Source organism: Orussus abietinus, unplaced genomic scaffold (genome assembly GCF_000612105.2).
Source record: "Orussus abietinus isolate OABI.00-Male unplaced genomic scaffold, Oabi_2.0 scaffold2, whole genome shotgun sequence".
Classification (NCBI taxonomy): Eukaryota; Metazoa; Arthropoda; class Insecta; order Hymenoptera; family Orussidae; genus Orussus; species Orussus abietinus.
This window is the reverse complement of record NW_019396012.1, coordinates 3,421,907-3,449,585: the sequence shown is the minus strand read 5'-3', so window position 1 is coordinate 3,449,585 and position 27,679 is coordinate 3,421,907. Positions and strand designations below refer to the sequence as shown.

The 27,679-nt window shown below is 40.1% G+C and overlaps 8 protein-coding genes across 13 annotated transcripts; 5 read left to right on the top strand and 3 right to left on the bottom strand.

The window, feature by feature from the left end:
* Positions 1 to 1,112: 1,112 nt before the first annotated feature.
* LOC105700512 (glucosylceramidase) lies at positions 1,113 to 4,296 on the top strand. 5 transcript variants are annotated; one of them, XM_012426385.2, is made up of 7 exons: positions 1,113 to 1,179; positions 2,227 to 2,327; positions 2,414 to 2,726; positions 2,804 to 3,066; positions 3,149 to 3,580; positions 3,664 to 3,740; positions 3,817 to 4,283. In XM_012426385.2, the coding sequence occupies exons 2-7, from the start codon at positions 2,285 to 2,287 to the stop codon at positions 4,204 to 4,206; spliced, it is 1,518 nt and encodes a 505-aa protein (XP_012281808.1). In that variant the 5' UTR covers positions 1,113 to 1,179; positions 2,227 to 2,284; the 3' UTR covers positions 4,207 to 4,283. The 5 variants fall into 5 exon arrangements, with proteins under 5 accessions (XP_012281808.1, XP_012281807.1, XP_012281806.1 ...); XM_012426384.2 differs by lacking the exon at positions 1,113 to 1,179 and adding an exon at positions 1,199 to 1,478; XM_012426383.2 differs by lacking the exon at positions 1,113 to 1,179 and adding an exon at positions 1,795 to 1,885.
* Positions 4,297 to 4,330: 34 nt separating this feature from the next.
* LOC105700511 (28S ribosomal protein S30, mitochondrial) lies at positions 4,331 to 6,532 on the bottom strand. Its single transcript, XM_012426380.2, has 4 exons — positions 5,897 to 6,532; positions 5,223 to 5,824; positions 4,727 to 5,117; positions 4,331 to 4,639 (listed from the first exon to the last, which is right to left on the bottom strand). Exons 1-4 carry the CDS (start codon positions 6,352 to 6,354, stop codon positions 4,432 to 4,434), a joined length of 1,659 nt encoding a protein of 552 aa, XP_012281803.1. The 5' UTR covers positions 6,355 to 6,532; the 3' UTR covers positions 4,331 to 4,431.
* A 136-nt stretch (positions 6,533 to 6,668) lies between these two features.
* LOC105700510 (glucose-6-phosphate isomerase) lies at positions 6,669 to 10,211 on the top strand. Its single transcript, XM_012426379.2, has 11 exons — positions 6,669 to 6,918; positions 7,258 to 7,351; positions 7,450 to 7,641; positions 7,703 to 7,783; positions 7,862 to 8,077; positions 8,157 to 8,396; positions 8,472 to 8,652; positions 8,742 to 8,860; positions 8,942 to 9,170; positions 9,261 to 9,327; positions 9,479 to 10,211. Exons 1-11 carry the CDS (start codon positions 6,788 to 6,790, stop codon positions 9,600 to 9,602), a joined length of 1,674 nt encoding a protein of 557 aa, XP_012281802.1. The 5' UTR covers positions 6,669 to 6,787; the 3' UTR covers positions 9,603 to 10,211.
* Positions 10,212 to 10,420: 209 nt separating this feature from the next.
* On the top strand, positions 10,421 to 13,776 carry LOC105700513 (dolichol kinase). The gene is made up of 8 exons (XM_012426387.1): positions 10,421 to 10,507; positions 10,659 to 10,790; positions 11,108 to 11,361; positions 11,488 to 11,708; positions 11,799 to 11,987; positions 12,080 to 12,289; positions 12,393 to 12,720; positions 12,800 to 13,776. Exons 2-8 carry the CDS (start codon positions 10,711 to 10,713, stop codon positions 12,931 to 12,933), a joined length of 1,416 nt encoding a protein of 471 aa, XP_012281810.1. The 5' UTR covers positions 10,421 to 10,507; positions 10,659 to 10,710; the 3' UTR covers positions 12,934 to 13,776.
* Positions 13,777 to 14,453: 677 nt separating this feature from the next.
* Positions 14,454 to 18,907, bottom strand: LOC105700514 (synaptotagmin-4). The gene is made up of 5 exons (XM_012426388.2): positions 18,763 to 18,907; positions 17,443 to 18,146; positions 17,193 to 17,351; positions 16,788 to 17,105; positions 14,454 to 16,713 (listed from the first exon to the last, which is right to left on the bottom strand). Exons 1-5 carry the CDS (start codon positions 18,812 to 18,814, stop codon positions 16,594 to 16,596), a joined length of 1,353 nt encoding a protein of 450 aa, XP_012281811.1. The 5' UTR covers positions 18,815 to 18,907; the 3' UTR covers positions 14,454 to 16,593.
* Positions 18,908 to 19,171: 264 nt separating this feature from the next.
* Positions 19,172 to 21,749, top strand: LOC105700626 (arrestin domain-containing protein 17). 2 transcript variants are annotated; one of them, XM_012426653.2, is made up of 8 exons: positions 19,172 to 19,626; positions 19,707 to 19,930; positions 20,066 to 20,221; positions 20,285 to 20,496; positions 20,550 to 20,732; positions 20,806 to 21,017; positions 21,085 to 21,269; positions 21,357 to 21,749. In XM_012426653.2, the coding sequence occupies exons 2-8, from the start codon at positions 19,816 to 19,818 to the stop codon at positions 21,488 to 21,490; spliced, it is 1,197 nt and encodes a 398-aa protein (XP_012282076.1). In that variant the 5' UTR covers positions 19,172 to 19,626; positions 19,707 to 19,815; the 3' UTR covers positions 21,491 to 21,749. The 2 variants fall into 2 exon arrangements, with proteins under 2 accessions (XP_012282076.1, XP_012282075.1); XM_012426652.2 differs by having other exon boundaries at positions 19,172 to 19,930.
* Positions 21,750 to 22,285: 536 nt separating this feature from the next.
* LOC105700627 (adrenodoxin) lies at positions 22,286 to 23,831 on the bottom strand. The gene is made up of 4 exons (XM_012426654.2): positions 23,415 to 23,831; positions 23,224 to 23,336; positions 22,979 to 23,111; positions 22,286 to 22,846 (listed from the first exon to the last, which is right to left on the bottom strand). The coding sequence occupies exons 1-4, from the start codon at positions 23,561 to 23,563 to the stop codon at positions 22,756 to 22,758; spliced, it is 486 nt and encodes a 161-aa protein (XP_012282077.1). The 5' UTR covers positions 23,564 to 23,831; the 3' UTR covers positions 22,286 to 22,755.
* Positions 23,832 to 24,077: 246 nt separating this feature from the next.
* On the top strand, positions 24,078 to 27,461 carry LOC105700628 (ubiquitin carboxyl-terminal hydrolase 20). Its single transcript, XM_012426656.1, has 5 exons — positions 24,078 to 24,138; positions 24,210 to 24,664; positions 24,733 to 26,487; positions 26,566 to 26,837; positions 26,896 to 27,461. The coding sequence occupies exons 2-5, from the start codon at positions 24,246 to 24,248 to the stop codon at positions 27,195 to 27,197; spliced, it is 2,748 nt and encodes a 915-aa protein (XP_012282079.1). The 5' UTR covers positions 24,078 to 24,138; positions 24,210 to 24,245; the 3' UTR covers positions 27,198 to 27,461.
* Positions 27,462 to 27,679: the final 218 nt, after the last annotated feature.

Sequence of the window (27,679 nt, the reverse complement as noted above, 5' to 3'; positions counted from 1 at the left end):
TAACGTTCCCCGTTGTGGTTACGAGAAAAAATTCCTGAACTTTGTCGCATCCAGCGAGGCGATCGGCCAGTCGGCCGACTAATGGTCATTACCATATCGAGTAATCCGCAATCGTTCTAAAACGGATGTCATTATTTCCCTCGCTCATCAGTCGTCGCAATTTTAAGCATTCGTCATGCCGCGACTTCGATGAATGACTGGATACTGGAACCAACCAGTAGAGGTTCTTGAATCCTCGTTAAGTGACCCTTAAAAGCCATTTAAGTAAAATAGGGTTAGCGTAAGAGTAGTTACGCTAATCGCCTTATGAAGAAAATCGAAGACCTTTAGTCCACCGGCCTGGGTTAAGTCTTGTAAAGCAAAGGCAAAAGGCACCTCGTTCTAAGCGACGGCCATTCCGTCTCTCCTTCTTTCTCTCTGCCGGGAAATAAAATAAATACGATTTAGATACAACTCAGGGAGCCCGCCAGCGGGCGGAGCAACTCCGAGAGAACTATTATCACAACTGATGGAGTCATTATTTCGGAAGAAAGCGAGGAACGAAATCCAATAAAAGTGGATAGACCGTAAGAGCGAGCCCGCGCGCATTCAGGAAGAGATAAGAGGACAATAGTACCCAGAAGGAATTAAGGGACCTTATGCACCTGCAGTAAAGGAGCAAAGGGCGAAGGTGCAAAGCCATAAGAAAGTCGCCATTTCACCCCGAAGCAATTCGATGTTTAAGCCCGAAAGCAGTGAAAATACGGAGATTCAACGCTCGAAGGAGTCCTCCTTGACAACCTTACTCTATTCATAAAAATGGCGCACCTGTAATGATACGTCTCACGCGAAAAAAAAATGTAACTTCATAATAAGCATTGAGAATCGTCGGAATAAAACGAATTTTCTATTCAAGTTGACCGCTCATTCGTTATCCAAGCCATGTCACTTCCCAACCGAAACATGACCGGAAGTCTCGAACTACTCTAAACAACGATATGTAGAATCACGTCGATATCATTATCTATCGTCGAACAGCAACGGGCATAGCTTTTCGGGCGATGTCTCGAAGGCCACGCAAAAATTGACTGGAAGAAAAGACGCGGAAAATAGGCGAGAATTAAAGTCTCTCGTCGAAGTTCACGAGGGACCGAAAGAGCTTTGGCGTGATAGCGACTTAATACGGGCCGGAGAAGTAGCGTGAGTTCCGGGCGACGTAAAAGAGGTCGAGGTGCCATTAAATGAACGATCAATCGAGTGAAAGCCTTCCCTGAGTTTTGCCGGCTGCTAAAAGTGCCTCGAAAACCGAACGAAGGAACTTCTCGCGGTTACTCGGTTATTAATAATTAGAGCACCCGCGACTAACGCGCACTCGGCTCCGCCACCAATCAACGCAATTCAGAGCAGACCGACAGATAACGGAATCTCGTGGATTTGTCAGTGTACTCGTGATTAACATATATACCCACTGAAATTAGACCTGCATAATCGTCGCCGAGGTACGCGGAGCGTGAATTTAAATTTTTACGCGTTAACGTCATCGATGCCCCCCTGCGAACGGACCGTGGAAACGTGCAGGGAAACGACGTTCCAGCAAAGCCCTCTGCCGATCGGAACGACTCCGACCTACCCTCCTATACCCTACCTTAGCCTAATACTTGCTCGGCAGTTTCTATTCCAAATGGACGGTACCGTTACCGGATTAAAGTACTAACCACTGTACAAGATAGCGATCAAACGTTCCAAGTGGCTAATTTGCGGAGGCGGCTAATTCTCTGGCTCTCGGAAGATGAGGCCGACGACAGTCAGTATTCCCATATCCATTCCCGCGGGAGTGTCGTCTCGTGACGGGTTACTTGGTGGAATTAAAACGCGGCCTTTTTGCGAGAATAAGAGGGAGGAGCCGGTACGTCCACCCCGCGCAATCTCCGTACTAAATATTCAGTCAGGCCGTTTTACGAGTCATGCCCGTCCCACGACAACAAGGGCCGCAACGGATATTCCGAGCGACAAGCAATCTGTGATTTAAATAGTCATAAGTGCCCTGTTTGCAAGGCAAAACTACGAAAAGTGCACGCCCGGTCTCGCACGACACATTCCAAGACGGTATCCCGTCTGGAAACGTCAATCGGAGTGTACTTAAAAAATTCTCGTGATGGCCATATCGGTCGAATCTGACGTTTCTACGGGGTGAATGAATTCCATTGTTTAGGATCAGGCGATTTTATCGAGCCTTTCTTGTTCCAGCTCACCTCAAGAACTCTGCTTTTCGTTTTGCCATTGACTGCCCTGCTCTTGAAACAAGATGTACCGTAGAGTACTTGCTTTCGCCTTCGTCGCTGGTGTATGTAAGTACACGTGGACATTAGGCGAAAAAGTTGGAACGGTTTTGAAGTATGAACGCGTTAAATTGTGTTATTAATTTTTGCAACAGGCCATTCTTGCATCCCACGAGATTTTGGAAGCGGTAGTGTCGTTTGCGTGTGCAACTCGACGCACTGCGATTTCACCCCGAAATTAAATACGCCGAACGAGGGTACTTTCTTGCATTACGTTTCGAGCAAGGCAGGCCAACGGCTGAGTCCAAGCGATGGAACGTTTAGTAACGAAACGATCGAGGGAGCTTCTCTGATCGTTAATAAAAATAAAAAGTATCAAACCATGCACGGTTTCGGGGGTGCCTTCACCGACTCAGCCGGCATCAACATTAAAGGTCTCAGACCCGCGGCTCAAGAATTCTTGTTACAGTAAATTCACTTAGTCATTTTGTAATACAGATAGAGATAGCTGGAACAAATATAGGAATTTCGTTTTCACCTGACAGGTCGTACTTCGGGAAGAATGGCAGTGAGTACAATTTAGGACGCACACCGATCGGTGGCACCGACTTTTCCCTCAGACCGTACGAACTGGACGACCACGAGAATGATTACGAGTTAAAGTATTTCTCGTTAACGCAAGAGGATTATATTTACAAAATTCCACTTATGCAGCGAGCCCTGGAAATTAATCCAGAATTAAAGTTTCTCGCTGCGGCATGGTCTGCGCCGCCATGGATGAAGGTCGACAATCGATACGTAGGATATGGTAGACGCTTCAATTGATTTTTTTTTTTTTTTCCAGTAACCGAGATATGCAAACGGTACGCAATTTATATTGAAATTCGCAGGGCATCTCCAGCAGAAGTATTATCAAACATATGCGAATTATTTGATAAAATTCCTGGATGCTTACAAGTCACATGGATTGAAAATGTGGACCATTTCAACTGGAAACGAACCGAATGACGCGATCTTAGAAATAAAATCCTTCAACAGTATGGGATGGACATTTGAAGAATTGTCCCAGTGGGTAGCCAATAATCTGGGACCAACCTTAAAAGCCTCGCAACACAATGAAACCATCATAATCGGTCTGGATGACCAAAGGTGTTTTGTGCCTTGGTACATCAGCAAAATCTTCGAAAACGAGAAAGTCAGGAGTTACGTCTCCGGCATTGGTCTACATTGGTACACCGATGAATACTTTCCTCCCATTTTACTCGACTGGACCCACGATCAATTTCCAGACAAATTTTTAATTACGACAGAATCATGCGTCGGTACGTATAATTTTTAGCGAAAGAACAAGGTTGAAGAATTTTTTTTCTTTGGATACGTATTAAAATTCTCTTTGCTCGTATAGTTCCGTTTTTGGACTACAACAAAGTGGTCCTGGGATCGTGGGAACGAGCGGAATACTACATTTTATACATGATTCAAGTACGTATTGCATCGATCTTGGTTCCTCAATAAATTTCTATGTCAAATATATATTATCAATGATGACGTGTTAAAGAATATTAACCACTGGGTGTCTGGTTGGGTGGATTGGAATCTCGCCCTGAATATGGAAGGTGGTCCCAATTGGGCCAAAAACGCTGCGGACGCTGCTATCATCGTTAACGCCGAGAAGGACGAGTTTTACAAGCAGCCTATTTTCTACGCGATCGCGCATTTTAGCAAATTCATCCCACGAGGATCAACTCGGGTGGATATCACAAATCATAATGATATTAAAGCCATGGCTTTCACCACGCCCGAAAATGAAACCGTGACTATCGTCTATAATACGTACGTTAACGATAATTATGTACTGATTGAAGATGACATATATTATGAAAATTTAATGAAGAGAAATGGATTTCTGTTGCAGTCTGAGTACGCCACAGAACGTGAGCATCAATGACTCCGAAAGGGGCAATATCAACCTAATGTTACCACCATACTCCATCCATACAGTAGTATACAAATGAATGCATACCTAACACATTTGGCATAAATTAGCCATTAATTATACAATAAACTGCAGGTTCCATAGCAAAACTGTAAAAACAAATTTTTACCTGCCTGTACTTCAGAGTGAATCTGTGATTAAATCTAAATATAACGTAAAACATTAATTACACTTTGTTTATGGATAATACGTCTTGGCCCATTTATTTTTGCTTTTCGGACCTTCTGGCCTTAAAGCCTTTGGTATATATTGTGGTGTATGGTCATCTAATCTGCGATTTATTATAGGCTTTCCAAGCTCCCATTTTGTGTCCCGCCTATCCAACGGACGGGTTTTATGGTTGATCTTATAAATCCACTCCCAATTATAAATCTCTGGCATTAATCTAAAATTTGTTATAAAAACATACTTGAAATCTATATTTGTTTCATGAGATACCACTAAGAAAATAAAAGTATAAAATATATCCCACCTATGCCTAGATCTCTTGGAAACCAGATATTTGTAATTATGCTCTAGCCACTCTCTTCTCTCGGGATCCTCAATATCTGCTATTACTTTTTCCGTTTCTCCCAGATACGGTTTCATGTTTATTGCTCTTTCTATGGGAACATTGGCATAAAACTTAATTAACAGCTTCAAAACTTCTTCGTTAAATCCATGAAGCTGTTTCTCTTCAACTTTCTCAAATAATTTCATTGGTTTAGTGGCCCAACATATGTTTCGCCTGGGATTAATATCTATATGTTCACTATATAGAAGCGTTGTGTTTAGCTGGTACACACAGAATGTCCACCATTGACCATTTGATATAATAGTTTGCGTTACTAATGGGTACGTTACATCTTGAAATGTTGAAAAGCCTAGAATGAAATATTTGCTAATGACCTTTCCCTTTTTTTAAACAAAAAAATTCAAACTCAAAGAAACACTGAATGTTAATTTACGTTTACAAGTCGGAAAGTTACCTTGATAACATGCCTGCGGATAAAGCCATCCATAGGATGCTAGTATCGATTGTGCAATAAGAGTATCATCTTTATCATCATAAGTTGCAGGCCTTTCAGCCATGTAGCCTCGTTTATGATAAGACAAAGTACCGAACTCGCTTGGATCACCTGGCCAAAATCCAGGAATGCATGTGCCGTGTTGTAATTTATTACTGTATCCCAGTACTCGAGGATCGTATCTAAATTCAGGAACGTTAAGATCTGTGTTTTCCGAATCACTTAACGGAATGATTTCCTTCAAAGGAAACTCGTGTCTTAACTGTAACAGCGGATTTCCATTGTATTGAAACCATCTGTCTATCGGCATATCAGCATATTCTTTTAAAAACTCATTATTTATTTTTGCACTCCGTGAGCCCTTAGTCGGTACTATCCCACCTACTTTCCAAAATGCTTCAATACGTGGCTCATAGTCTACTTGCACTTCTAACAGATGTGGATACTTTGTTGAAAGAGTACCTAGAATGAGCCTATTAATTTGTCGAACCACAGCATCTGCCATAACGTCATCCAATTTTGAAGGACTTAATAAAACATCTTTATCTAACTCTGACTCTCTCCTATAACAAAATTACTTGTAAAGCATCACGAAGCAGAGATTGCTCTGTAAATTAATACTTTGCAGTACATACCGCCGTTCAGTGTACTCAAATAAAATTGCATTTTTAATTTTGTCTTTAATTCCATCAACAAGAACATTCAATACATCGGATTCAATGGAGTCGTTGTAACACGATGGTAGATCCGAATCACTCTTTACATGCGTTCTTGTAATATATTGGGCAAAAGGTAGCGAATTATAGCAAATTTTTCCTTCTTCTAAGTTAAGGGTATTCCAACCATAGTATCTTGGGATGTTTAACTTAAACAATTTTTCTTCTACAGTTTTTATAACTTTAACCTCATTTGCAGCTTGTTCGCGTTGTCTCTGCTTTTGTGCAAGGTAGGAAACATCCAATATTGGAGGATATTCTGGCACTTTGGAGGACTGAATTTCTTCCACTGCTGGAGAAATATATTTTCGAGCAGTATGTCCGACAACAGGCAGCACTCTAGCGCAGAAGCGCTTATTTATTCGACTTAACGACATTTCTAATATCTTATGAATACTTCGTTACTCAATAATGCTTCGAGACATCTCGGTACGGTTTAAATTGAGGTTATACCTTCATTCGAAACTTCCTTTCGTTTCTTCAATTCCTTACTTCACCTCGATTCTTGTAGAGAAGGTAAAAAATGGCCATGATGCCCGTTCCACAGTTATTTCAGTACCCTTGCCATCTAACGGCGGTGTATTGAAACCGCTCCTCGCTTAGCACGTATGACACGTATAGACTACGGCTTCCATTACATTGGTGGATATTGGTACTCTCTGCTACTCTTTGTTCATTGCTTTCAGTTCTGCGGCATGTGACTTTCGTCATGTGAGCGGGTGACCGGATCGCGGATCACTTATTTGAACCTTGCAAGTGTTACGAACACTTACGAGTGCTCCGGCGAATACAGATTGAGAGTGATCGGAGATGGAAGTCAAGTCAAAATTAAATACCGTGCCAGCTTGGGTCGAACTCCAGACATACTTTGACAAGAATGGAGTACAAATAAATATTAACGAACTGTTTCACCAAAATCCAAACCGCTTCGAGAAATTCAGGTGATCAATGCCTCTTTCTCTTGTCCTTGAATTGACCTTCCGAAGGGCGCGAAATAATGTCACTTAAAATAATTCGAGGTTTATAAACGTTGATAATTTCTTTAGTACACGTGGAAATACTGTACCATCAATAAACATTGTTTATTAGATTCAAATCATTATATCGTACATTAAACGGAAGCATTGCCTTGAACCTTGATTGCATCATTGCAAATATTAAAATTTTATTTTACCGTATCATTTTTCTGCATAAAGCCTATTTAAACGATGTAGAGCTTTCTTTATAATTACCTTGATAACCTGTTAATGTACTACATATAATGATACTCCATGATACAGTTTAACATTGGAGACACCAAATGATGGATCAATCTTGCTCGATTACTCTAAAAATCGAATTACCGAGGAAGCGTTAAACCTCTTAATTAAATTGGTGAGTACGATAGATATTGCATCAGACTCATGTTATTACATATTATTAAAATTAAAAATGGATTCTATTTTCTTGAAAACTTATAAATGCTTCTGTAGGCAACTGCACGGCAAATAGAACAGGCAAGAGATGCAATGTTTTCGGGACAGAAAATTAATTTTACTGAGAATAGAGCCGTTTTACATACAGCTTTACGTAACAGAAGTAATAAACCTATATTGGTCGATGGCAAAGATGTTATGCCGGATATCAATGCTGTATTGGAACATATGAAACAATTTACCAATCAGGTATGTTAATTCTTTGACAAATTATTAAAGTTTCAATTTTTATATTGTATTGCGTGAATAGGTCATAACGAAAGAGTGGAAAGGCTTTACCGGTAAGCCAATTGAAGATGTCGTCAATATTGGTATTGGAGGCTCCGATTTGGTAAGATAGCTGATTTTTTTAAGAACGATATTAAAATATAAATACAAAATGAAAATGATTAAAAGAAAATTTCTTCAGGGACCCTTGATGGTAACCGAAGCCTTGAAACCCTATCATATTGGTCCAAGGGTTCATTTTGTCAGCAATATAGATGGAACTCACATTGCAGAAACTTTGAAAAAACTAAATCCAGAGACAGCTCTTTTCATAATAGCATCAAAGACCTTTACCACTCAGGAGACTATTACCAATGCTACATCAGCCAAACTATGGCTTTTGGAACATTTAAAAAGCGTTAGTACATGGTGAACTAAAATCTGATTTTTTGTGCTCGAGGAAATTGCTTGTTATAAATATATTTCTTTCTCAATAGGAAGCTGCAGTTGCATCACATTTTGTAGCTTTATCCACTAATACACAGAAAGTCAAAGAGTTTGGTATCGATGAAAAAAATATGTTTGGATTCTGGGACTGGGTAGGAGGTCGATATTCATTATGGTCTGCAATTGGTCTGTCAATATCGTTATCAATTGGTTTTGACAATTTCGAAAAGCTACTAAGTGGTGCTTATTTTATGGATCAACATTTTTGCAGTGCTCCTTTAGAAAAAAATGTTAGTACTTCAATTAAAAGGTATTCTCCATATTTGGGTGTTCAGTAATTGATTAAAATAATTTTGGTTCCATAGGCTCCAGTTATTCTTGCATTATTAGGGGTCTGGTACCATAACTTTTATAAGGCTGAAACTCATGCGTTATTACCATACGATCAATACTTACATAGATTTGCAGCTTATTTCCAACAAGGTGACATGGAGAGTAATGGAAAATATGTTACTCGTTCTGGTGAAACTGTAAATTACTCAACTGGTACGTAAAGTCTTCAGATATTGCATCCCCCTTCTGCTTAATTTAAAGAATCACGCTGCAATTTTCTTTGTTTATTCTTTGTATTTAAGGCCCGATTGTGTGGGGAGAGCCTGGAACTAATGGTCAGCATGCATTCTATCAATTAATTCATCAAGGCACAAGACTAATTCCAGCAGATTTCATTGCTCCTGTCTTGTCACACAATAAAGTAAAAAGAAAAGATTCGTCCCAATGTTTTTATAAAAACTAAATAGAATGTGAATTAAACTTTTCTCATATCTAACAACAGGTTCAAGGAACATTACATCATAAGATTCTTCTTGCAAATTTTTTGGCTCAAACTGAAGCTTTGATGAAGGGAAAAAATCAAGAGCAAGCCAAAGATGAACTACAAAAATCAGGATTAAGCCCTGAGCAAGTAAATGCATTGTTACCTCATAAGGTATTTGAAGGAAATCGACCCACAAACAGTATTATTGTTAAAGCTGTTACTCCATTTACTCTCGGAGCATTGATCGGTAAATTCTCCCTAATGCTATTAATATGTATTACATGTATTAATGGTGTTGTATACTGTCATTAACTTTTAATGTTTTATTTTATTACAGCTATGTATGAACATAAAATCTTTGTGCAAGGAATAATCTGGGACATTAATTCGTTCGATCAATGGGGGTAAGTAACAGTTACAAACCTATTTTTGCCATTAGTTAGTTTACCTTTGTGAGTTGAACTATATTTCATACAACAAAGAAAATGGTTTTTCTACAATTGCATGAAGGAAATTGATATGGGATATTTAATGAATTTTTATTCTTATATGCAGCGTGGAATTAGGCAAGCAATTGGCCAAAGCCATTGAACCTGAATTGAACAACAATGATGTTATCACCAGTCATGATTCTTCTACAAATGGATTAATCGCGTTTATTAAAGCTAATAGTTCATAAGTATATTTTTCATTCATTAGCAATGATTTTGGAAAAGAGCTATCAACGAAGATATTACCATTGTTGTATCATGACCGATCCGTTACATCCCTGGCCCCTTCCACAAATGGCCTAGTCTCTTTTATGAAAACTCGAACTTGCATGTGCCCTGCAAAGTTTTGTGACTCCATGGAACCAGAACCAAATTTATTTTGACCTGTCCTGTCACCCTGTGTACTCGTAAAGTGACCTAATTGTCATACTATATTTTATGTACTATATATAAATGTAGACATTCGTATATTATTTACATATAATTAGTGAGTATTAAATTATATCCGTGTCTATTTTGTCTATGTAAACGTTTACAAAGTGTTGTCATAGTAACAGTAATTTTAAAAAATGAAGCTCGAACAAATTTGTTCTTAGATATTTACTTAAATTTAATGATTAAGTGTGATAATTTTTGCTTTACCTATTTGTTCGGTGTATTCAGTTTATACATGACTTTTTATATGTTTCTTGAGTATGTTATCCATTTTGTAAGTCTTTTCAAACTGAATATTTATATTAAACCATTTAATGTATAAATGGATCCTATAGTGATGATAAAAAATCATGAAATCATTATTTCAGACTATTTTATTTTAACAATCTGGAAAATATTCTGACCTTAATTAATATTTATACCTGTAATTAAAGTCCAGTGGTTCCAAGTGAATTATTTATTCGTAATGATTAATTCATTTTTGTTTGCGTAAACTGTCTGATCTGTAAGCATGTGCTGAATACAATTGATACAATATACCATTTTTTTTTTGTATCTCCTGCCAGGCGTAACGTCGCAGTCGGTCGCAATGCCGCGCAAAAGTGGCGCGTTCCAGTTTTATCAAAGATGCGAGACTAGACTCATCATACATATGCATGTATGTATATTTTCTTGTAAACTGGATTGAGTGCAACCGCCAGAAGCTTGTCACCTCGATAAAAGAGTTCTACCTTTCACGTATAAACGAGAGTTATCATCACTGTGCAAAGATTAGTCACTCGATCTTTGTATTTTGATTGATAAAATAGGGGGGTGTGGTTGCCAGTGCTGTGACGTTTCGTCTCCGATCGAAATTGAAAAATGGAGTGCCTCATTGACCGCTACAAAGTTTTCGAGGGAAAAATACTGCAAAACCTAAGATCCAACGGTATAATTCATCGGTACGTTAATGATTAATTTCCATATTTTTGATTATTCCAACACGACCTAACCTAGAATGGAAACATTTACTCTTTTGTCCCGTGTTATTTTTAAACCGGAACTCATTGTATTGTTTTCGTTTCGTTCAGAAGCGATGATCAATCATTAATAATTTTAATTTAGAGAATTAACTGTTTTCCCTTTGAGTTGATTCTGCATTACTTCGGTGCAACGTGTAAATCACAATCTTCTAAACTCAAGATAATTGCTGCAGTTGTAATTTCTCGTCGTATCATGCAGACAATTACTAACTATGAACAACAATTTTTATTTTTAGAAAAGACAGTAGTTCTGGACTATGGCTGGGCTCGCTAGCAGCGATCAGTACCATGGTTACTGTCCTGGGAGAAGAAAACAGTTACTCCGAAGTTTGTTTACTTTTAGGAATTACAGGGCTGGGTTTGATTATCAGTTGTGCATGTCTTTACACCCGATTGTCGATGAACATGAAAATGGTCAAAGATTTTCAATTGGTTTACTTTTTACCATCGATGATAACATCTATGATGTATGTTATTTTAGGGAATAAAGGTACGTCATCCTTTGGTCATTTTCAATTTGTCTTTATTGTTTTATCTCAGTCGATAAAATGATAATTGAGTTCTAGTTGCATTTTGATGTTTAATAAAAATAAATATAATTTTTAATTAAGTGCAGGATTACTAACAAGTGTGTTATGGGGCTTAAGTGTCGGTACACTCAGTACGTGGGGTGTTGTGCAAGCAATGTCACTGTTCCCTGGATGTTTTACTCTTGGGGAAGCAACGGTTGTTACTCACGGGTGCATTTTGTTTTTACTTTCTGCTGCATCCAACTTACCATTTAGATATCACCTGCCACCAATTCACGACGACGATGTGGCTACTGTAGTCTTACAAGTAAGTCCCAGAGATGATTATCGATCTCTATAGACAACTGGACTTAGGTGTTACCATTATAACTTGAATTCCATCGTTATTATGACACAGGTAGGAGGTTTGTTTGTTATGATGCTTTGCTTGATGACCAGATATTTTTCTAAACTACGTTCCTCCAAGAACTTTTACGTGACAACGTTGAGTATGGTACTACTTGTTGTACTACCAGTGCTGTACAATTTACTAGATCAAAATGCAATTTTTTGGGTACTCACCTTTGCTTTTGGCGATATGAGAAGAGTGAGTAAATTATACAATATTTAACAATTGTAAAATTTGTGTACTATTATATATTATGAGTAATAGATAAATTATGGTTAAAACTATTTCAGGTATTTATGATAGTGTATTGGGCACTATGTTTATTGTTGGGAATTAGCGCAATAACATATAGAATTCTTTCAAATATTCATGCTTCGACATCGGCAAGAAAATCTTTTCACCTGTTGGCAGTGGCAGTTTATATTCCAGGATTAATAATGGAACCGACATTACTTTATTTAGCAAGTGGTGTAATAATGGCCTTGTTCGTGTTACTCGAAGTAAGCATATTGTCAATGTTCAATGTAGGAAAGTTGAAGTCGTTTTGTCGTACACGTAAATATTAGTGATGCTCTAATATTAATCATTAAATATTAATTTTAGTTGATGAGAATCTTGAATCTGCCACCTTTAGGAGAACTCTTGCAAGAAGGCTTCTGTTCATTTGTCGATGAAAAAGATTCAATAGTGGCATTGACTCCACTTTACCTTTTGAGTGGATTGTCCTTTCCATTGTGGATGCCTACAGATAATCTCGAGCTGCTGCCTCTACTGAGTGGAGTATTAACAGTAGGTGTAGGTGACACTGCAGCTAGTACGATTGGCTATAAATGGGGTAAACATAAGTGGCCGGGTTCACATAAATCATTCGAAGGAACAGCAGCTTGCATCATCAGTCAGTTAATTTTAATATACGGATTGCTATGGTTTGGTAAGTTACTTTTCTTAAAACAGTATTATTCAAAGTATGTGGTCGTTTTCATGAACGGTGGATACTAATATTTGTGCAGGATTCATCCCAAGTGGATGGTATCTGCTTCGAACCATATTGGTAGTGATCGGAACCTCACTAGTCGAAGCGAGAACTGACCAAGTGGATAACTTGGCTTTACCCTTAATAATGTATATCGCCCTCAGGATATAACGTAGTGCGGTTTTTATTAACCTACCAGTACAAACTATACCGCGGAGTCTGAGGATCGGTTAATGTACCAATGTTTGATATTCGTGTCTCCGAAACGTTCTAGCGAATATACCTCAAAGTGATTGGCATGTACCTGAAGTCTAAGCCTTACGAGAATTGACTAAACCGAAAAGGAGTGCCAGTGATAAGAGGATAGTATACACACTACTGCTCTTATGACAAGTACTTTAATTAAATCTACGCTTGTTCATCCTCAACTAGGATTGATTTTCAGTCCTCTTTATCGGAAACGACACGAGCTTTAAATAATGTCCTCCCCAATTCTGCCGAAGAATCGTGACTCGATTACGCTCCACAAGATGTGTATTTATATTACAATAATTATGTCTGTATCTTGTCGTTGATACTTTGAAGGCGACGGTCGAATAGTCAATGTACTTGTCAATTACTGTATGGAAATTCAATGGACAATTATCTTGGTGAAAAGTCCCTAGGTATGTAATAGGTCTTTAGCATAAGTACATTTTGAAACACTTCGAAATTGAAGTGTGTCACTGTATATTATGAAAGTGGAAAATGATCGGGTGTTTTATGAGTCTTTCAGGTATTTATGATGTAATAATAGTTATTTATTATATTATGAAAATCATGTTTACCTAGCTTCTACCACATTTTGCTGTGAGCGTTGCGGTAAGCATTACAGAGGAGCATACCGTGCGTTATATATATTACATTCTTATACTTCGACTTTGCATTCCCATTGATGCACTTTTCTATGACACCTGACACGTCGCACGGTATTTGATGTAATGTTTATTTAAATAAAATATTTTTGTACCTATATTAATCGTTTTAGGTAGCTTCTCTTATTTCGTCGATAATCGATTCAAATGTTCGAATATACCGTCTCGGTCATTCTATTTATTCTACATTGCAAGGCTTGAAAAAAGAAATTCATTAGCGTTTTTCAATATTTTATTGAATGCACAGCCTTAAAATCTGTTTCACACACAGCACGCAGTATGCCTTTTCATTTCGAACGGGTCGAAGTAAAATGTATGAAAAAACATGATTAAGTCGCTAGCTGAAATATTTTCGCCGAACGTCGAGCGTGTCATACTTTGAAGCTGAACGGCTTAACGATGTCTTTTAACTGTTCATTCTGACAATAAATATATATATATATATATATTACAGCGAATCCCTCGTTTCCACGAAGTTCTAACTTGGGGAAAACTACATTTTTCCAAGTCGCTCTTCGTACAAACGAAGGAAGAAGCATGATTTTACTACGTTACTACTTATAATAATCGTTTCATTAGATCGTTAATGTCTTGTATAGGAATTAAATAAATATCGTGACACTCTCGATTACAATTTTCGTTAATTGAGTTGTGTTCGTTAAACGATATCGTTAATATTCGGTGTATCCCTCGAGTCTTCGTGTGATATTGTGATACATCGTGTACTTTCGATTAGTATTTGGTGTCCGTAATTACCATATCGTCGGGTCGCAAGAACTCCGATATCGATCCATTATCACTGTCATTCGTTGCCGCGGTTCGCATGCGACTTGTTGCGAGTTTCCTAAGTTATTCCTTTTCGGAAAAAGAAATTGCTTGTAAAATCGAGAGCGAGTTGATTGAAAGAAAATAAAGGAAAACGGTCATTTAACGCGAACATCTTCAGTACCATTGCTAAGCGTTGGGAGATTATTTACGAATACGACGGTATTAAAAAATTGTGACAGTCACAGATGAGCACATGAATTAGAGCAATGATTCTCCGCTACGAATTCTTATTTAAGTTACGTAGGTCTAATACTGAACGTGTGAAAGTAATTTAAATTATTCCACCGCAAACGGAAATTAATTTGAAGTCAGGCGAATTAAATGCATCATTGAAGGTAGAACAATGAGGCGGATCTGAGGCGTGCAACATCACTTTTGTTAAAAACTATGCCAAAAGGCTGGGCATCGCGCGATGATACGATTACGACGAAACGAGACGTTAATCGAGCCGTCCTCGCAGATTAGTAACCTTCGGTGTTCCTTTTTAGTTTTCAAGCCATGATTAGGTCAGAGATAAATAAAGATAGCTCCTCGTAATTATTCCCGACATATCAATTACATATATACAATCATGAGATAGGGCTTAATCAGCTCGTATCCTCAATCGCGATCGACCGGATACTCTTCCGAGTTTCGCGAGACCCTTCCCTAGAAAACTGGTAATTAGTCCTGCCTTTGCCGTCGTGCTTCCTCGAAACTTCAACAACGCAAATCTAGATGGAAGCTTCGAGAAACGATTTCTTCCGTTTTCCTCTCCAGGTTCTTCCGAACGCTCGCAAATGCAGGTCTAGTTCAAATGAGTTCTCCGGGAGCTTTCTATCTCTATTTTCGAATTTCTCAGAAGCCTACGACAACGAGCGCTGACGAGAAACTAAACGAATCGTTCCTATACACCGCTAAATTAATTTAACGCGTGAATCATTCCGTCCATCCACCGGTGAATGACAATTTGACGTGCCAAAAAAGTGAAGTAGTAGTCATTCCCTGGTGCACCTGTTCGTTCTCCCTAAAATTATTTAACACCCAGAAAATGCTTGAACGTTCTCAAACTGCCGATTCTCCCGACCTAACGTATACTCTCTGTATGTCTTTCCGCAATTTCTCCATTTGGGATATCGACTGGATGCGCATCCGCGAGCATTGCGAAAACTACCCCTTTTAACGCATCGCCGATCGCGCAAAAAGCACGAAAGTATAACAACGAAACCAACTGCTTTCAAGCAACGAGCTAACGGGAGGTAATTCGCATTTGAATCATCCGACCGCCTTGCAGAAAAGAGTGGGTTTCCTCGACGCTATTTCGCAGGGTGTCGGTACCCTGCCACCTGGGAAAAACGGCTTCGGCTCGCGTTTTTCCTAATACTAAACCGAACCTCGGAGGTGATCGCCCCCGAGGTCCAAATAAATCCGTCGACGATTCGATCCGCCTTCGATTCTTCGATCGTTAGGATCCAGGACCAATTGTGCCTATTTTCAAATTTTGCAATTCGGCAATGGCCCCCTGGATGATCCAGAGCCTCCGGGAGGTGCTTCGAGACAGATTTGATTTTCCTTATCGCGTCCATTTAGAAGGTGCGCTTTCTTCGCTTCGATCATAATTCGATCGAACGTAGCCAATTGCACCGCTTCTTGAATTCCAGAGTCGGCGAAAAAAATTTCTTCGCTCGATTTCCTCGAGAACTTGGTCTTTTGCCTCTTCTTTGTGAACGTTCTTTTGTCGTCGCTTCTTCTTCGCGATGTTCCCACCTGATTCTTATGCCTATTCGCTTCGATCTTGTCGTAATTGGTGCATCTCTTCTCGAGTTTCAGACCTTGTAAAAATACTCCCCGAAAACGTCCGCCAAGGACTCCCTCTTCGTCTTCCTCCCAGAAAGTGCGTTCCCCTCTTCGTGGATCTGCTCGAGCCTGGATGCACCACTCGCTTCAAGCCTAATATGCATTTGAGTTAATGATTTTACAAAACTGACACTCTATGTATTACGCTTCTATAGGGTCACGAAGGTCGAGGGTCGTTGGGAAAGATTTTTCGACGAGAAAGGGCGGGTTTTGGGAGGAATCTTGGAAAATAGGGCTCGAGAGCTAGGACGGGTTACTCCCTTAATTTGTGCCAATCAGCGATCTGCCGACGAGGCGAGCTGCACACTTCGTTCCAATGGTTCAACGCCGAACCTTCGCTCTTCGAACCTCCGAGCTCGAGCCGACCGATCACCTGTAATCGATATCGAACCGAATCGTATTCCACCGATGCGGGGTAATATTTTGATTAATTTTAGCTCCTCCTACCTCGTTCTTCGTAACCCGATCCCAGTCCAGGAGGATGAACTCCAAACTGATGTTGCCGAGTTCCTCTGCTCCGTTCGGTATCTCAAAGACGAAAGACTCGTTGAAGACCGGGCTGAGGGTGCGCTTCTTCACGTGGGTCTTCTTTTTAGCGATGCGTTGCGAATAGTAGAGCAGGTAAATCTTTACGTAAGGATCCGCCAGTCCCGTCACATCCATTTTAGGTAGATTCCGTGCTTTCAGAACCACCACCGTCAGTCGACTCGCGGCAGGCTGCCAGCAAAGGGATACCAACAGTTCTCCCCTGCTCTGCGATTGAATCTGGAAAAGGCACGTTTCGAGTCACTGTCGTCACTGTTGGCCATTCCATTTTAATTAACGAATGCCTCTTGAACTTTCGGAACCTACCTTGAAGCTCCTCGGACAAATTTCTCGGCAAAGAGATATCTGCTGATTATCGGCCACCTCCAAACCGTTCACCGAGGACAAGGCGCACACCACCTCGCCGATCATGTCATCCCGCGAGTATCTGTCGAAACTCAGCACCACGAAGTGTAGACTGATTTTCTGCAAGGATCCGATAACGACCAGGTACATATGCACGTTTTCGGCTTTAAATCAATGATTCGCGACTCTCGAAGATTTCCCTAAAAGATACCTGTAGCTGGGTCTGGGAGATCCCGAAGAAGGTGAAGTCCTCGTCGTACACCGGGTCCCTGGTGTTCCGCAGGACCCTGGTCTTGACCCAGTGCTGTTTGTCGGGCAGAAGCTGAAGCTTGACGTAGGGATCGCTCGTGGCGTTCTGTTGGCCCCTCGCGGGGAGTCCCTTGCACTTGACGACGGTGACCACCAAGGCGTTCTGGTCGGCCCTGTATCGCAGCTTGAAGACCAGCTGGCCCAGCTCGTCCTTGCCCGGGTCCCCGGAGGTGCCTTTGTCGACCTTCTCGCTGTTCTCGATCTCGGCCTTGTCGCGTTCGTTCTCGATGCTCAGGGTGATCTCTCCGGGTGGGGTTTGCGCGGGGGTGCCGGATCCTTGAGGCGTTCGCGGCTGCGAGGGTGGATTATTCGACTGTTGCGAAGGCTGCGAAGGCTGCGAGCCCGTGGGACTCGGAGTCTGCCCCCCCGATCCCGGGGGACTCTTCCCCGGTCCGGTCGGACTGGGACTCTTTTTCAAATAGTGACTCGTGCTTCCAGGACATTTCACTGCCGTTGGTTTCCGATGGGGTGGTCTAAATGCCAAGGACTTGTCCGAATTCAGCTTGGTGTGCTCTCTTCGTCGACGGCATAGCCACCAAGTCATCGCTGCCACGCACACCAGGAAGGCCAACCCGATGGACACCCCGACCAGAGCCGCCGTGGACACTGAAAGGATCGAGAAGGTATTTTTTCGTCAACGTTTCATGGACGTTAGCCAAGTACTCGTCTCGTCGAGCGACGATCAGGGGGATAATTGCCTAGGGTTCCTTTCAAAGGTAGGACCGATTTCGGGAATCCGTTCTCCGAGTTCTTTAACCGTCTTTCCTTTTTCCCGTTCGTTGCACTTGGCGCATGACGTGGCGGAGGGTGTCACCTCGCATGGCTCGGTCAAACATATGGGCTCACCCATTATGGAGGAAGATCGAAGGAAATTCAAATGCGCTCCCTTTCCCATGAATTTCTGGGGAACGGGAGACTCGCCTCGAAGGACGCCTCGACTAAATCATGAAAAATTCATCGCGCCGCTGGAAGTATCCGTCCGAGATGCGAGCGACCGAGCAAATGATACGTATCGTCCTCTAATGACTCGATCTTTAGTGATAACTATCGATGGCAACGTCTTTGATTTTCGATTATATTCTTTTCCCATTTTTATTCCCCAAGGAGAGCTCGCAAGAACGTCCGGATCCTTCGTGGATCGATGCGTCTTCCCGATTCGTCGGCTAGGCATTTCTGGAACCCCGAAAAAGCTTTTGGAAGGACGAGTTCTTGCGGTACTCACCGGACTCCACGGGTCGGATGAGCGGGCCATCTTCGAGAGTACCCTCGACCATGTTTGGCCGCTATTTTCCGTGGTGACCCTGTATCCAGGAGCGGTTTTGGATGCCTTGCACTCTCGGTGATATTTACAGCGTGTACTCGCTGACTCTCCGTCGAGAACACGCACGGAAACCCGATCAATAGGTCCGAGTATGCGCGCGACTTCTTGCCGAAGGAGAGCGCAAGAGGTCGCGGGTTGTTCCGGGGCCTGCTTTAAGATTTTTTCAATTATTAAGATTTCCACCTTTTCGAAACGCTGCTCCCATCGATCGGGATAGTTCATTGGCGTTTCGAGGGAATTTTGACGTACGCGTCACCCATGGCAAGTAGTTACGGAAAAGCGGCCCGAATGAAAAGCTCCCTTTGAATTATCGATCTAAGTCCATTGTGAACTGTATTGAAATGATTTACCGAATTTAAGTGTAATCGGAAATGCAAGGTATCCGGCCGTCCCAAAGCCCTGTACATAGTTAATTTATTAATCTAAAAATAGCGACCAAAGGAAGGGAAGCATACTTTATGACATTATCATTCGTTAGGCCGACAAACCGATTTTCGCACTTTGGCGAATCAAGAGCTGCCGAGAGCTAATGACGGAAATGACGGAATGATTCTCCCCCACACTGTGCCGCGTCGCAATGAATCGCGTATTTCACTTCGATTAAAAATGTTCGGAAATTTTCTCTTCACGTTTCAAGGTGTTATGTCACATCGGACGTGTTTTTTTCTTTATATTAATCAATGATATCACCGCCTTTAAAGTATTCAAAGTATTCCCTTCGACTTCCGCGCCACTTCTTCTAACTACACGGCGATCTTCGTTCCTGTATAGTGACTCTTCTCTTAATCCGTGTTCCTACTAGATAGCCCTATCGTCTGTGCCCTTTATTTTTAACTTCTTTGCAGCGATGATTCAAAGAAGTGTGAAGTGTCACCGCCCTACTAGTTGTTGGTTCGTCTTTGCTCGCGTGTGATTAGATAGAAGCGATCCAGAGAAAATTCAAGAGAGGACAACATGGGGCTAAAGGATTTCAAAATCGTTTTTGATAACCCATGGAACACTTACTATGGAGGTCAGACGGTTACGGGCCGTATTGTTGTAGTTTTGGATAGTCCAAAAAGAATCCGCAGTAAGTCTATGTAAGAAAAAATCGTACCGGTGGACGTATTTAATCTCTTTTTATTGAAGTTACAAAAATATGCTCTTCCATCGAGATGTCATTGTCATAACATATTTGATCGATTGAGTTTTTAATTGTTTGTAGATATACATGTGAAGATAGTTGGGCAAGCCAATACTTGCTGGTCGTCGGATAAACAAGAGCAGAATAATGAAGGAAGGTACGAAAACGAGACGCAAACGGTTTCTGCTCACGAAGAGTATTTCAGTATGAAGTACTATGTAGTTGGATCAGCTTCTGGTAATATATACAGTGATTCATTGTTTTGGCAGTCTATTACACTATTTATTTTCTGTTTTATAGATAGTGAAATCGATTTGCCCATTGGAGAACACGTGTATCCTTTTACGTGCTCTCTTCCTGTAAACATACCTAGCAGTTTCGAGTCCCATTATGGTCACATACGATATACGGTTAAGGCTATTATGGACCGTCCTTGGAAGTTTGATCATGAAGTCAAGACTGCTTTCACAGTTATCTCCATGCTTAATTTAAACGAAGAACCCGGAGCTGCAGTAAGTTTGTTTAAAAAGTTTACAGCTCGTTGTATTGTACTGAATTTTTATAGGAACCTGTGCAAATAGAGCTGAGTAAAACATTTTGCTGCTTATGCTGTGGCACGGCTCCTTTAAATGTAAATGTATCCTTGCCAGTGCGTGGGTACGTACCGGGACAATCTATCCCTGTCAAAGTCAACGTTGAGAATTTCTCTGGTGTAACAGTAGATAGTATAAACCTCATTCTTCGTAAGGTAAGAAAAAATTGAGGAGCTTATAAATAATTGCTTAAAAACATAAAGTATATCATTGTATTAATTTTTATAGATAATTACATTTCATGCTAATTCTCCACGTTCAGAAACAAAGAAGGATAAAATAGTAGTAACGCAAGTGAGCAAAGGCCCTGTTGAAGGAGGTGGAACTGCAGATTATGTGCAGAACCTTGACATTCCGCCTGTTCCACCTTCCAATTTAAAATACTGCGGTATAATTGATTTAGTGTATAATCTGAAAATTGAAGCACATGTTTCTGGATGGTAAGATTTTTATTGAAAGTAATTTTCCTTTGATATTGCTACTGTACTATTCTTATAATTTTTACAGGTACCATCTTAATTTAAAAGGCAGCACTCTAATCTATATTGGGACAGTCCCATTAATAAACTATCAAACTCCAATCGCTCCTCCAATAGAAGATTACCCAACTAAACCAACAGACTATCCACCGGAACAACCTGTGTTACCAAGTGCACCACCAGCACCATCTACAAATCTATATCCTGAATTACGTAAGCATATATTTGCAAGGCATTTTATTGGAAAACTGTGCTAACCACATAATTTATGCTTATATTTTCATTGTTCTAAAATTTCAGCTCCACCATCTTATGAGGAGTCAATGTATGGTGCAAAAAGCCTTAGAGACCGAAATGAATCTGAACACATGTTAGGAATTATGAGTCATTTCGCTCCTAGGTATCCTGTGTATAAATTTACACCCCCGCAGTAATGTATTCAGATCCGCATTTTATTATTTTTCACATGGGAGCAAACATTGTATGTAGAAGTACGTGTTGCTAAAGTTGCCTTGCTCAACCTTGATGTATTCCCTGTACTCCAGGAATGTACTGCATTTTTAGCAGCAAAGGTTTATGTCTTTCACGATATAGTAGTTTAAAATTCTATAATTTTGATAACATGTAATGTGGTTTTTTTATGAAGCTTTCATAAGGCTTTTACTAACAAAATAAAGTGTCATGCGAGAATGATACGTATCCAAATCTTTGACTGTCCTCATATTGTTTGTGGTGAATGCATAATGTTACATGGTAGGAAGGTAAAGTCCCGCCGAAGGATTCGGGATTTACAGTCAGATTCTATCTCTGATCTAATTTAAATTTGTATCTACTTATAAGCTTTCACTCTAGGAAATAGATTCGCATTAAAATTTGTAGACTAGTACCTTTTAAAATGTACCAAAAATTCGACCGTACGTAGAAAGTGCATTTGATAAGTGCGTGTTAGATAACATGCGTGCTGATTAAGTAATTCACAATTTTTTTTCTTCCGTGCGTAACCCGAGCCTACGTTAGTTTTCACTGATACGTAATGTGCGTAAATGCTTCCTTGTACCGTTATGTCAATAGTGAAAGCTGCACTTTCTCATTTTAGTTTCCATTTATTTTTTTTTTTACTCTTGGGTACAATATTGACAAAATAATTGAATAAGTAATTGGATCAATGAATGGAGCAAACTTATACATTTTTAAATAGGAAGGGAAAAAAGTGATTGAAAAATGAAACATACTTTTCTTCTAATTTATTAGTTTGTTTAATCATTTTTTAGAATTAGTTTTTCATAGTTGCACTTCTGCATCAAAAACTATTCAGTCTATACAACATCCATGCACCTGATAGGACATGATTTGTCAAAACATTCTGTGAACACACCATGCCACAAACATTTCATACCTTTCCTATAATTGTAGGCACTTATTAACAATATTGCATAGATAAATATACGTTAAAACGTATCTTTAGTACAGATATATCTCTTAAGCTGGCATGGTAAAGAGTGGATAAAACAAATATAAGGTTTGCAGTTAAAAGAGTGACTCAGTATGTACATAATATTATATCCACTTTGAAATGATTCAGTCCTATATCCTTCGTTGATAGAAATTCACCTATAAATGGGCACTGCCCATTTATGATACGTTGTACAGCTGGATTCTAGTGTTATTCGTTACTTCCCGGAAATTACAAACGGGTTTGCTAAGATCTTGCATCATTTATCGTTGCTGGTACTCTTACTTCGAGTCCGTCGAGTTCTTTTGTCATCGTTATCTGACATCCCAATCTGGACCTACAGTTACAAATAGCAAACTTATATAAGATGACTGCTTTAAATATAATCAATAACTTGAAACAATATCTGTTAGCTTATTAAATGATTACATAATTATAAAGTGATATATATTACTGGTACCAGTCTTACGTTTCTGTGAGGTCATATGCCAAGTCAAGCATGTCCATTTCCTCTAAAGTTGGTTTCTCTGGAAGCGAGTCATATACTTCTTTTGGAAATATTAAGTGACAAGTACTGCATGTTAAGGTACCTTCGCATGCACCTGATAACAAAAAAATTCTATAATATATATTCTGTTATGAACATGCTTAGTGCAATACTATAGAGATATTTATGATAATACACTAAAGATATAAACATATACTTCAACGTACCATAGCCATCCAAGTCGACGCTGTTATTAACAACAATGTCGAGTAAAGTGTCTCCAACTTTACCCTTTGCCTCGATTCGTTCCCCATTAGTCCTAACAAATGTAACTGTCACTCTGAAGGATAAATCATGGTATGTCAGAATTTGCAAGTGCATAACTGTATACATACTATGGATTACATGTATGACTTACTCTTGTTTTTGACAAAGAGGTTGCATCGTGGAGGTTGTTCGGACGAGAGGGGCAACGGAACTCTCAGCATTGATAGCTCGAGACACGTTTTTAAAAGGCGGAAATAAGACCTTTTCGGATATAGTACGTAATCCACGAATCAATGCCATTCTATACTTGACTATCCGTGATCCTGTCTATAAAAGTATATTCCGATGGTTCATGTATTTATTCCTAATATTAACTCTTCAATTAAATTTTTGATTTCTTGTTCGAAGAAATACTTTCAATCATGCTGTGTGTCAAGGACTTAATTTTGTACGGATACCAGGTGTTTTGATAATTTTGACGTATAAAATAACCCTTGTGCACTTCCACGGAACAACCCGTGCAACGAGCGCTTCCAGACTGTTGCAGTCAGTGCGGTCAGTGCTGCCAGAAACACTTGTTATAAAAATCCCTTATGCAAACCCCCCACCATGGTCCAAAAATCAAGAGGATATGTGCACAGGCACTGAATTTCCTGTCGAATAGCCTCACGCGAATCATCTGACATTTTCACCACGATGAAAGTTCTGTAATACCGCGAGCTGCTCATTTTTCATATTTTCACTTAATCTACCATACGTAATAGACCCCCCCTGGTAATACATGCCGAAGCTTCACTTTGTCATATCTCCATGGAACTCTAGGAAAGCTTGAACTCATCGGCGCAGGTTAGAAGTCGGAGGAAACATCAACATGGGTAACTTGAAAATAAATGTTGAATAATTATCACGAGAAATGAATTTCAAAATCTCGCATTTTTGCGGCCAGTGATAACCTGATTAGAGAGACGATCGCAGCACGTAAATGCCTCTGGTTGCAAGGAACTGTACGCATATAGGAAACCACGGTGATCTCTCGTTCGTCGAGTCCGTGGTTTCTCAGAAGGAGAAATTTGGCAAATGTAGCGTTTGCAACAGCGAAGGTCCAAATTTGTGGGTATGTCTTTTCTCCGAATGTCGCTGGGTCGGCTGTTCCAGGCACCTCGTTCACAACCCTGGCCAGTACGCTGTGTTTTCGACACACTGTGTACATATGAATCTTACTACAAATCATATTTGGTGTCACACGTGCGAAAAGGAAGTTATTGCCAGGCACATCCCATCTCCTCCGGTGTCGCCGACTCAAGTTGACCTGAAATCTGGTAATATGTTTGCTGGAGATGCATCGGTCAACATAGATTGCAAGATCGATAATTCGGAGGTACAACAGTCCTCAAGCAATAGGTAGGCGATATGGTAACGAGTGGACAGGTTTGTGTAATATGGCAATATAATACCGTTCTTTCTTGTAGATATAATAGAGCAATTGTAAATAGAGTTGGAATGGAGAAAGGTACAACGATACACGAAAAGGCTGGAGATTCTCCAGATAGTACCGATTCGGATGAGTGCAAGGATTTTACGGGAAAACCACGTGGCTTGGTCGGTCTTCAGAATATTGGAAATACCTGTTACATGAATGCCGCTCTTCAAGCACTGTCCAATGTACCTCCATTAACGCACTTCTTTTTGGATTGTGGACTTATGGTCAGCTACATAGCAAAAGATCGCAAGCCTGGACTGAGCTTGAACTACCTTAATTTAATTAAGGATATTTGGAACAGGAAAACCAGAGGATACGTAGTTCCACATGGCATTTTGTATGGCATCAGGACCGTTCATCCAATGTTCAGAGGTTACCATCAACATGACACCCAAGAATTCTTAAGATGTTTCATGGATCAATTACACGAGGAGTTAAAGGAGCACATCGAGGATGACCGAGATATTCTTTTGAGGTTAAAGGGTTTAGGAGATCATTCTTCCGACGAGGATGAAACCGAGATCGATGGAAATGGCTCCAGTCAATCTGATGCCGAATATGAAACGTGTGACTCAGGAGTAAGCGAGCAAAGCTCTTTAAGCGACGAAGGTGAGAGAGGTACAAAGAGAAAATATTCACGGGTGTTGCAGGCAGAAAAGTCAAGGAGTATGTTCACTAGTAGAAATATAAAAAAATCGTCAATTGAAGAAACTTTTACGCAGCAACAGCGGTCCACGCAAAACTCACCGGTAAAGCATCGTACTAAAAAACAAATGAAAACTAGAAGTATTATCAGCGATATTTTTGATGGGAAGCTTTTAAGCAGCGTACAATGCTTAACCTGTGACAGGGTTTCGACAAGGGTCGAGACATTCCAAGACTTATCGCTGCCCATTCCAAGTCGAGACCACATCGACATGCTGCACCAGGGTTCACTGACTCCTCAGAAAGCAGGTCCATGTTCCGATGTTGTATATGTCACTAATCAGTCAGGATGGCTTACATGGCTTTTTCAGTGGATGCGATCCTGGTTTTGGGGTCCTGTGGTGAGCTTGCATGATTGTTTATCAGCCTTTTTTAGTGCTGACGAGTTGAAGGGCGATAATATGTACAGCTGTGAAAAATGTAATAAACTTCGCAATGGTATTAAATTTTCTAAAGTCCTAGAACTGCCAGAAATACTGTGCGTTCACCTGAAGAGGTTTCGTCATGAATTAATGTTTAGTTCAAAGATAGCAAACTATGTATCTTTTCCACTCGAGGGTTTAGATATGAGACCGTACTTGCATAAAGAATGTGTATCAAAAGTGTCAACGTATGATCTAATATCCATCATTTGCCACCATGGAACGGCAGGCGGTGGTCATTACACGTGTTATGCTCTTAATCCAGATGTAAATCAATGGTTTGAATTCGATGATCAGTGCGTAACGCAAGTATCACCAGAGACGGTTAAGAACTGCGAAGCTTACGTGCTCTTTTACAAAAAGTGGTCCCAAGAAATGCTTCAACTACGCGATAAAGCGGTAGAACTGATGGAGATATCATCCCGAGAACCATCCGATTTGAGTTTCTTTGTGTCACGACAATGGATAAATCGCTTTAATACTTTTTCGGAACCTGGGCCTATTGACAATAAGGACTTTCTATGCCCGCATGGTGGAGTTAATCCTGTAAGAGCTCAGTTCGTAGACAAGATCAGTATGCCAATCCCGCAGGTTGTGTGGGAGTATCTCTATAACACGTAAGCTTGATTCTGCACTATAAAAATTAAACACTGGTATTTAAAGTGAATAAATAATTTATACTTTTATATGATCAGATTCGGCGGAGGCCCGGCTTGCACACATTTGTACGAGTGTCCTGTATGTGAAGAAAAACACGAGTCTTTGCAGAAGAGGATGCAGTATGAAATGGAAGTGTTTCTGCGATTGAACTACAATGCCGATAATCCGACAGCTATTTATGCTTTGGCAATGGCATGGCTACGACAGTGGCAGAGTTTTGTCAGGGGTAAAGAAACCCAACCCCCTGGACCAATCGATAACTCGTCGATCGTTATTAACAAAAACGGACAAAATGTCTTAAAACCCGGTAAGTCTATATTTATCGTCCAGCAATCAGAAAACCTAAAATAGTTGAATTTTCTCAGGTTCTGACTACGGGCAAATACCTGAAGAGCTTTGGCAATTTTTCCTCAGTACATACGGCGGAGGGCCTGAGCTCATGTTGCATTCGTGCCAAAGGCCGACGTCCACTCAACCAAATATTTCTCTACATTCCACTTCGAATCCAAATCTTATCGATCAGGTTCCTAAGTGTAATCGAACAGAGGCTAAATCCAACAAACTAACTTTAACGAAAAGTTTGGAAAGTATTTCTCAACCAGACAGCGTTATTGAGCGTATACTTTCTGATAACGACTCTCAAACGCAGAGGGATATTAGCGGGTAATAAAGGACGTCCATGACGCATCCTTTACATTCTAGGCATTGAATAATTAATATAAATGCTCGAAAGAAATAAAGACACTTCCATAGGGTGAAATGAATTAAGCGAGAGTCGATATTTGAAATTTGACTTTTCTATGTGTAATCTTGTTACAGATTTATTAGTGGATTATTTAAATCAAAAGTATTTTATCAGTGGGGAAGAAACGAATGGTGCGATAGATGTATAACTTGTAATATACGCGAGTAAAACAATGCTGAAACATTATATGCATTTAAAATATGGTTTCTTAAATGTTTATGAATATTTCTATCTTGTGTCCTTACGTGGAAGCGAAAATTTGGCCATTATGTATGATTAAGTCTAGATATTAAGCAGGGGATTAGGTAGTCGATGGGAAGTGTAGCTAGTAAAATACTTGACATTCGCGGTATAAACCATTTCTACCGTACTTTTATACTTTTCGTTCGAGTTAAGTGAGGCCG

Excerpts from the sequence above, each read along its gene's own strand:
- LOC105700627 (XM_012426654.2), bottom strand. The coding sequence starts at position 23,563 with ATGGCATTGATTCGTGGATTACGTACTATATCCGAAAAGGTCTTATTT. Across the intron at positions 23,337-23,414 it reads CCTCTTTGTCAAAAACAAGA|AGTGACAGTTACATTTGTTA; the intron begins GTAAGTCATACA and ends TTTATCCTTCAG. Across the intron at positions 22,847-22,978 it reads GCATATGACCTCACAGAAAC|GTCCAGATTGGGATGTCAGA; the intron begins GTAAGACTGGTA and ends TTGTAACTGTAG.
- LOC105700512 (XM_012426385.2), top strand. The coding sequence starts at position 2,285 with ATGTACCGTAGAGTACTTGCTTTCGCCTTCGTCGCTGGTGTAT. Across the intron at positions 2,328-2,413 it reads CGCCTTCGTCGCTGGTGTAT|GCCATTCTTGCATCCCACGA; the intron begins GTAAGTACACGT and ends TTTTTGCAACAG. Across the intron at positions 3,741-3,816 it reads ACATTTTATACATGATTCAA|AATATTAACCACTGGGTGTC; the intron begins GTACGTATTGCA and ends GACGTGTTAAAG.
- LOC105700628 (XM_012426656.1), top strand. The coding sequence starts at position 24,246 with ATGCCTCTGGTTGCAAGGAACTGTACGCATATAGGAAACCACGGTGAT. Across the intron at positions 24,665-24,732 it reads CAACAGTCCTCAAGCAATAG|ATATAATAGAGCAATTGTAA; the intron begins GTAGGCGATATG and ends TCTTTCTTGTAG. Across the intron at positions 26,838-26,895 it reads ACAAAATGTCTTAAAACCCG|GTTCTGACTACGGGCAAATA; the intron begins GTAAGTCTATAT and ends GAATTTTCTCAG.
- LOC105700511 (XM_012426380.2), bottom strand. The coding sequence starts at position 6,354 with ATGTCGTTAAGTCGAATAAATAAGCGCTTCTGCGCTAGAGTGCTGCCT. Across the intron at positions 5,825-5,896 it reads TTTGAGTACACTGAACGGCG|GAGAGAGTCAGAGTTAGATA; the intron begins GTATGTACTGCA and ends ATTTTGTTATAG. Across the intron at positions 5,118-5,222 it reads TCCGCAGGCATGTTATCAAG|GCTTTTCAACATTTCAAGAT; the intron begins GTAACTTTCCGA and ends ATTTCATTCTAG.
- LOC105700626 (XM_012426653.2), top strand. The coding sequence starts at position 19,816 with ATGGGGCTAAAGGATTTCAAAATCGTTTTTGATAACCCATGGAACACT. Across the intron at positions 20,497-20,549 it reads ACGAAGAACCCGGAGCTGCA|GAACCTGTGCAAATAGAGCT; the intron begins GTAAGTTTGTTT and ends GAATTTTTATAG. Across the intron at positions 20,733-20,805 it reads TAAACCTCATTCTTCGTAAG|ATAATTACATTTCATGCTAA; the intron begins GTAAGAAAAAAT and ends TAATTTTTATAG.
- LOC105700514 (XM_012426388.2), bottom strand. The coding sequence starts at position 18,814 with ATGGTCGAGGGTACTCTCGAAGATGGCCCGCTCATCCGACCCGTGGAG. Across the intron at positions 18,147-18,762 it reads CATCCGACCCGTGGAGTCCG|TGTCCACGGCGGCTCTGGTC; the intron begins GTGAGTACCGCA and ends CGATCCTTTCAG. Across the intron at positions 17,352-17,442 it reads TCTCCCAGACCCAGCTACAG|AAAATCAGTCTACACTTCGT; the intron begins GTATCTTTTAGG and ends GGATCCTTGCAG.
- LOC105700510 (XM_012426379.2), top strand. The coding sequence starts at position 6,788 with ATGGAAGTCAAGTCAAAATTAAATACCGTGCCAGCTTGGGTCGAACTC. Across the intron at positions 7,784-7,861 it reads GTATTGGAGGCTCCGATTTG|GGACCCTTGATGGTAACCGA; the intron begins GTAAGATAGCTG and ends AAATTTCTTCAG. Across the intron at positions 8,078-8,156 it reads TTTTGGAACATTTAAAAAGC|GAAGCTGCAGTTGCATCACA; the intron begins GTTAGTACATGG and ends CTTTCTCAATAG.
- LOC105700513 (XM_012426387.1), top strand. The coding sequence starts at position 10,711 with ATGGAGTGCCTCATTGACCGCTACAAAGTTTTCGAGGGAAAAATACTG. Across the intron at positions 12,290-12,392 it reads CCTTGTTCGTGTTACTCGAA|TTGATGAGAATCTTGAATCT; the intron begins GTAAGCATATTG and ends TATTAATTTTAG. Across the intron at positions 12,721-12,799 it reads ATACGGATTGCTATGGTTTG|GATTCATCCCAAGTGGATGG; the intron begins GTAAGTTACTTT and ends ATATTTGTGCAG.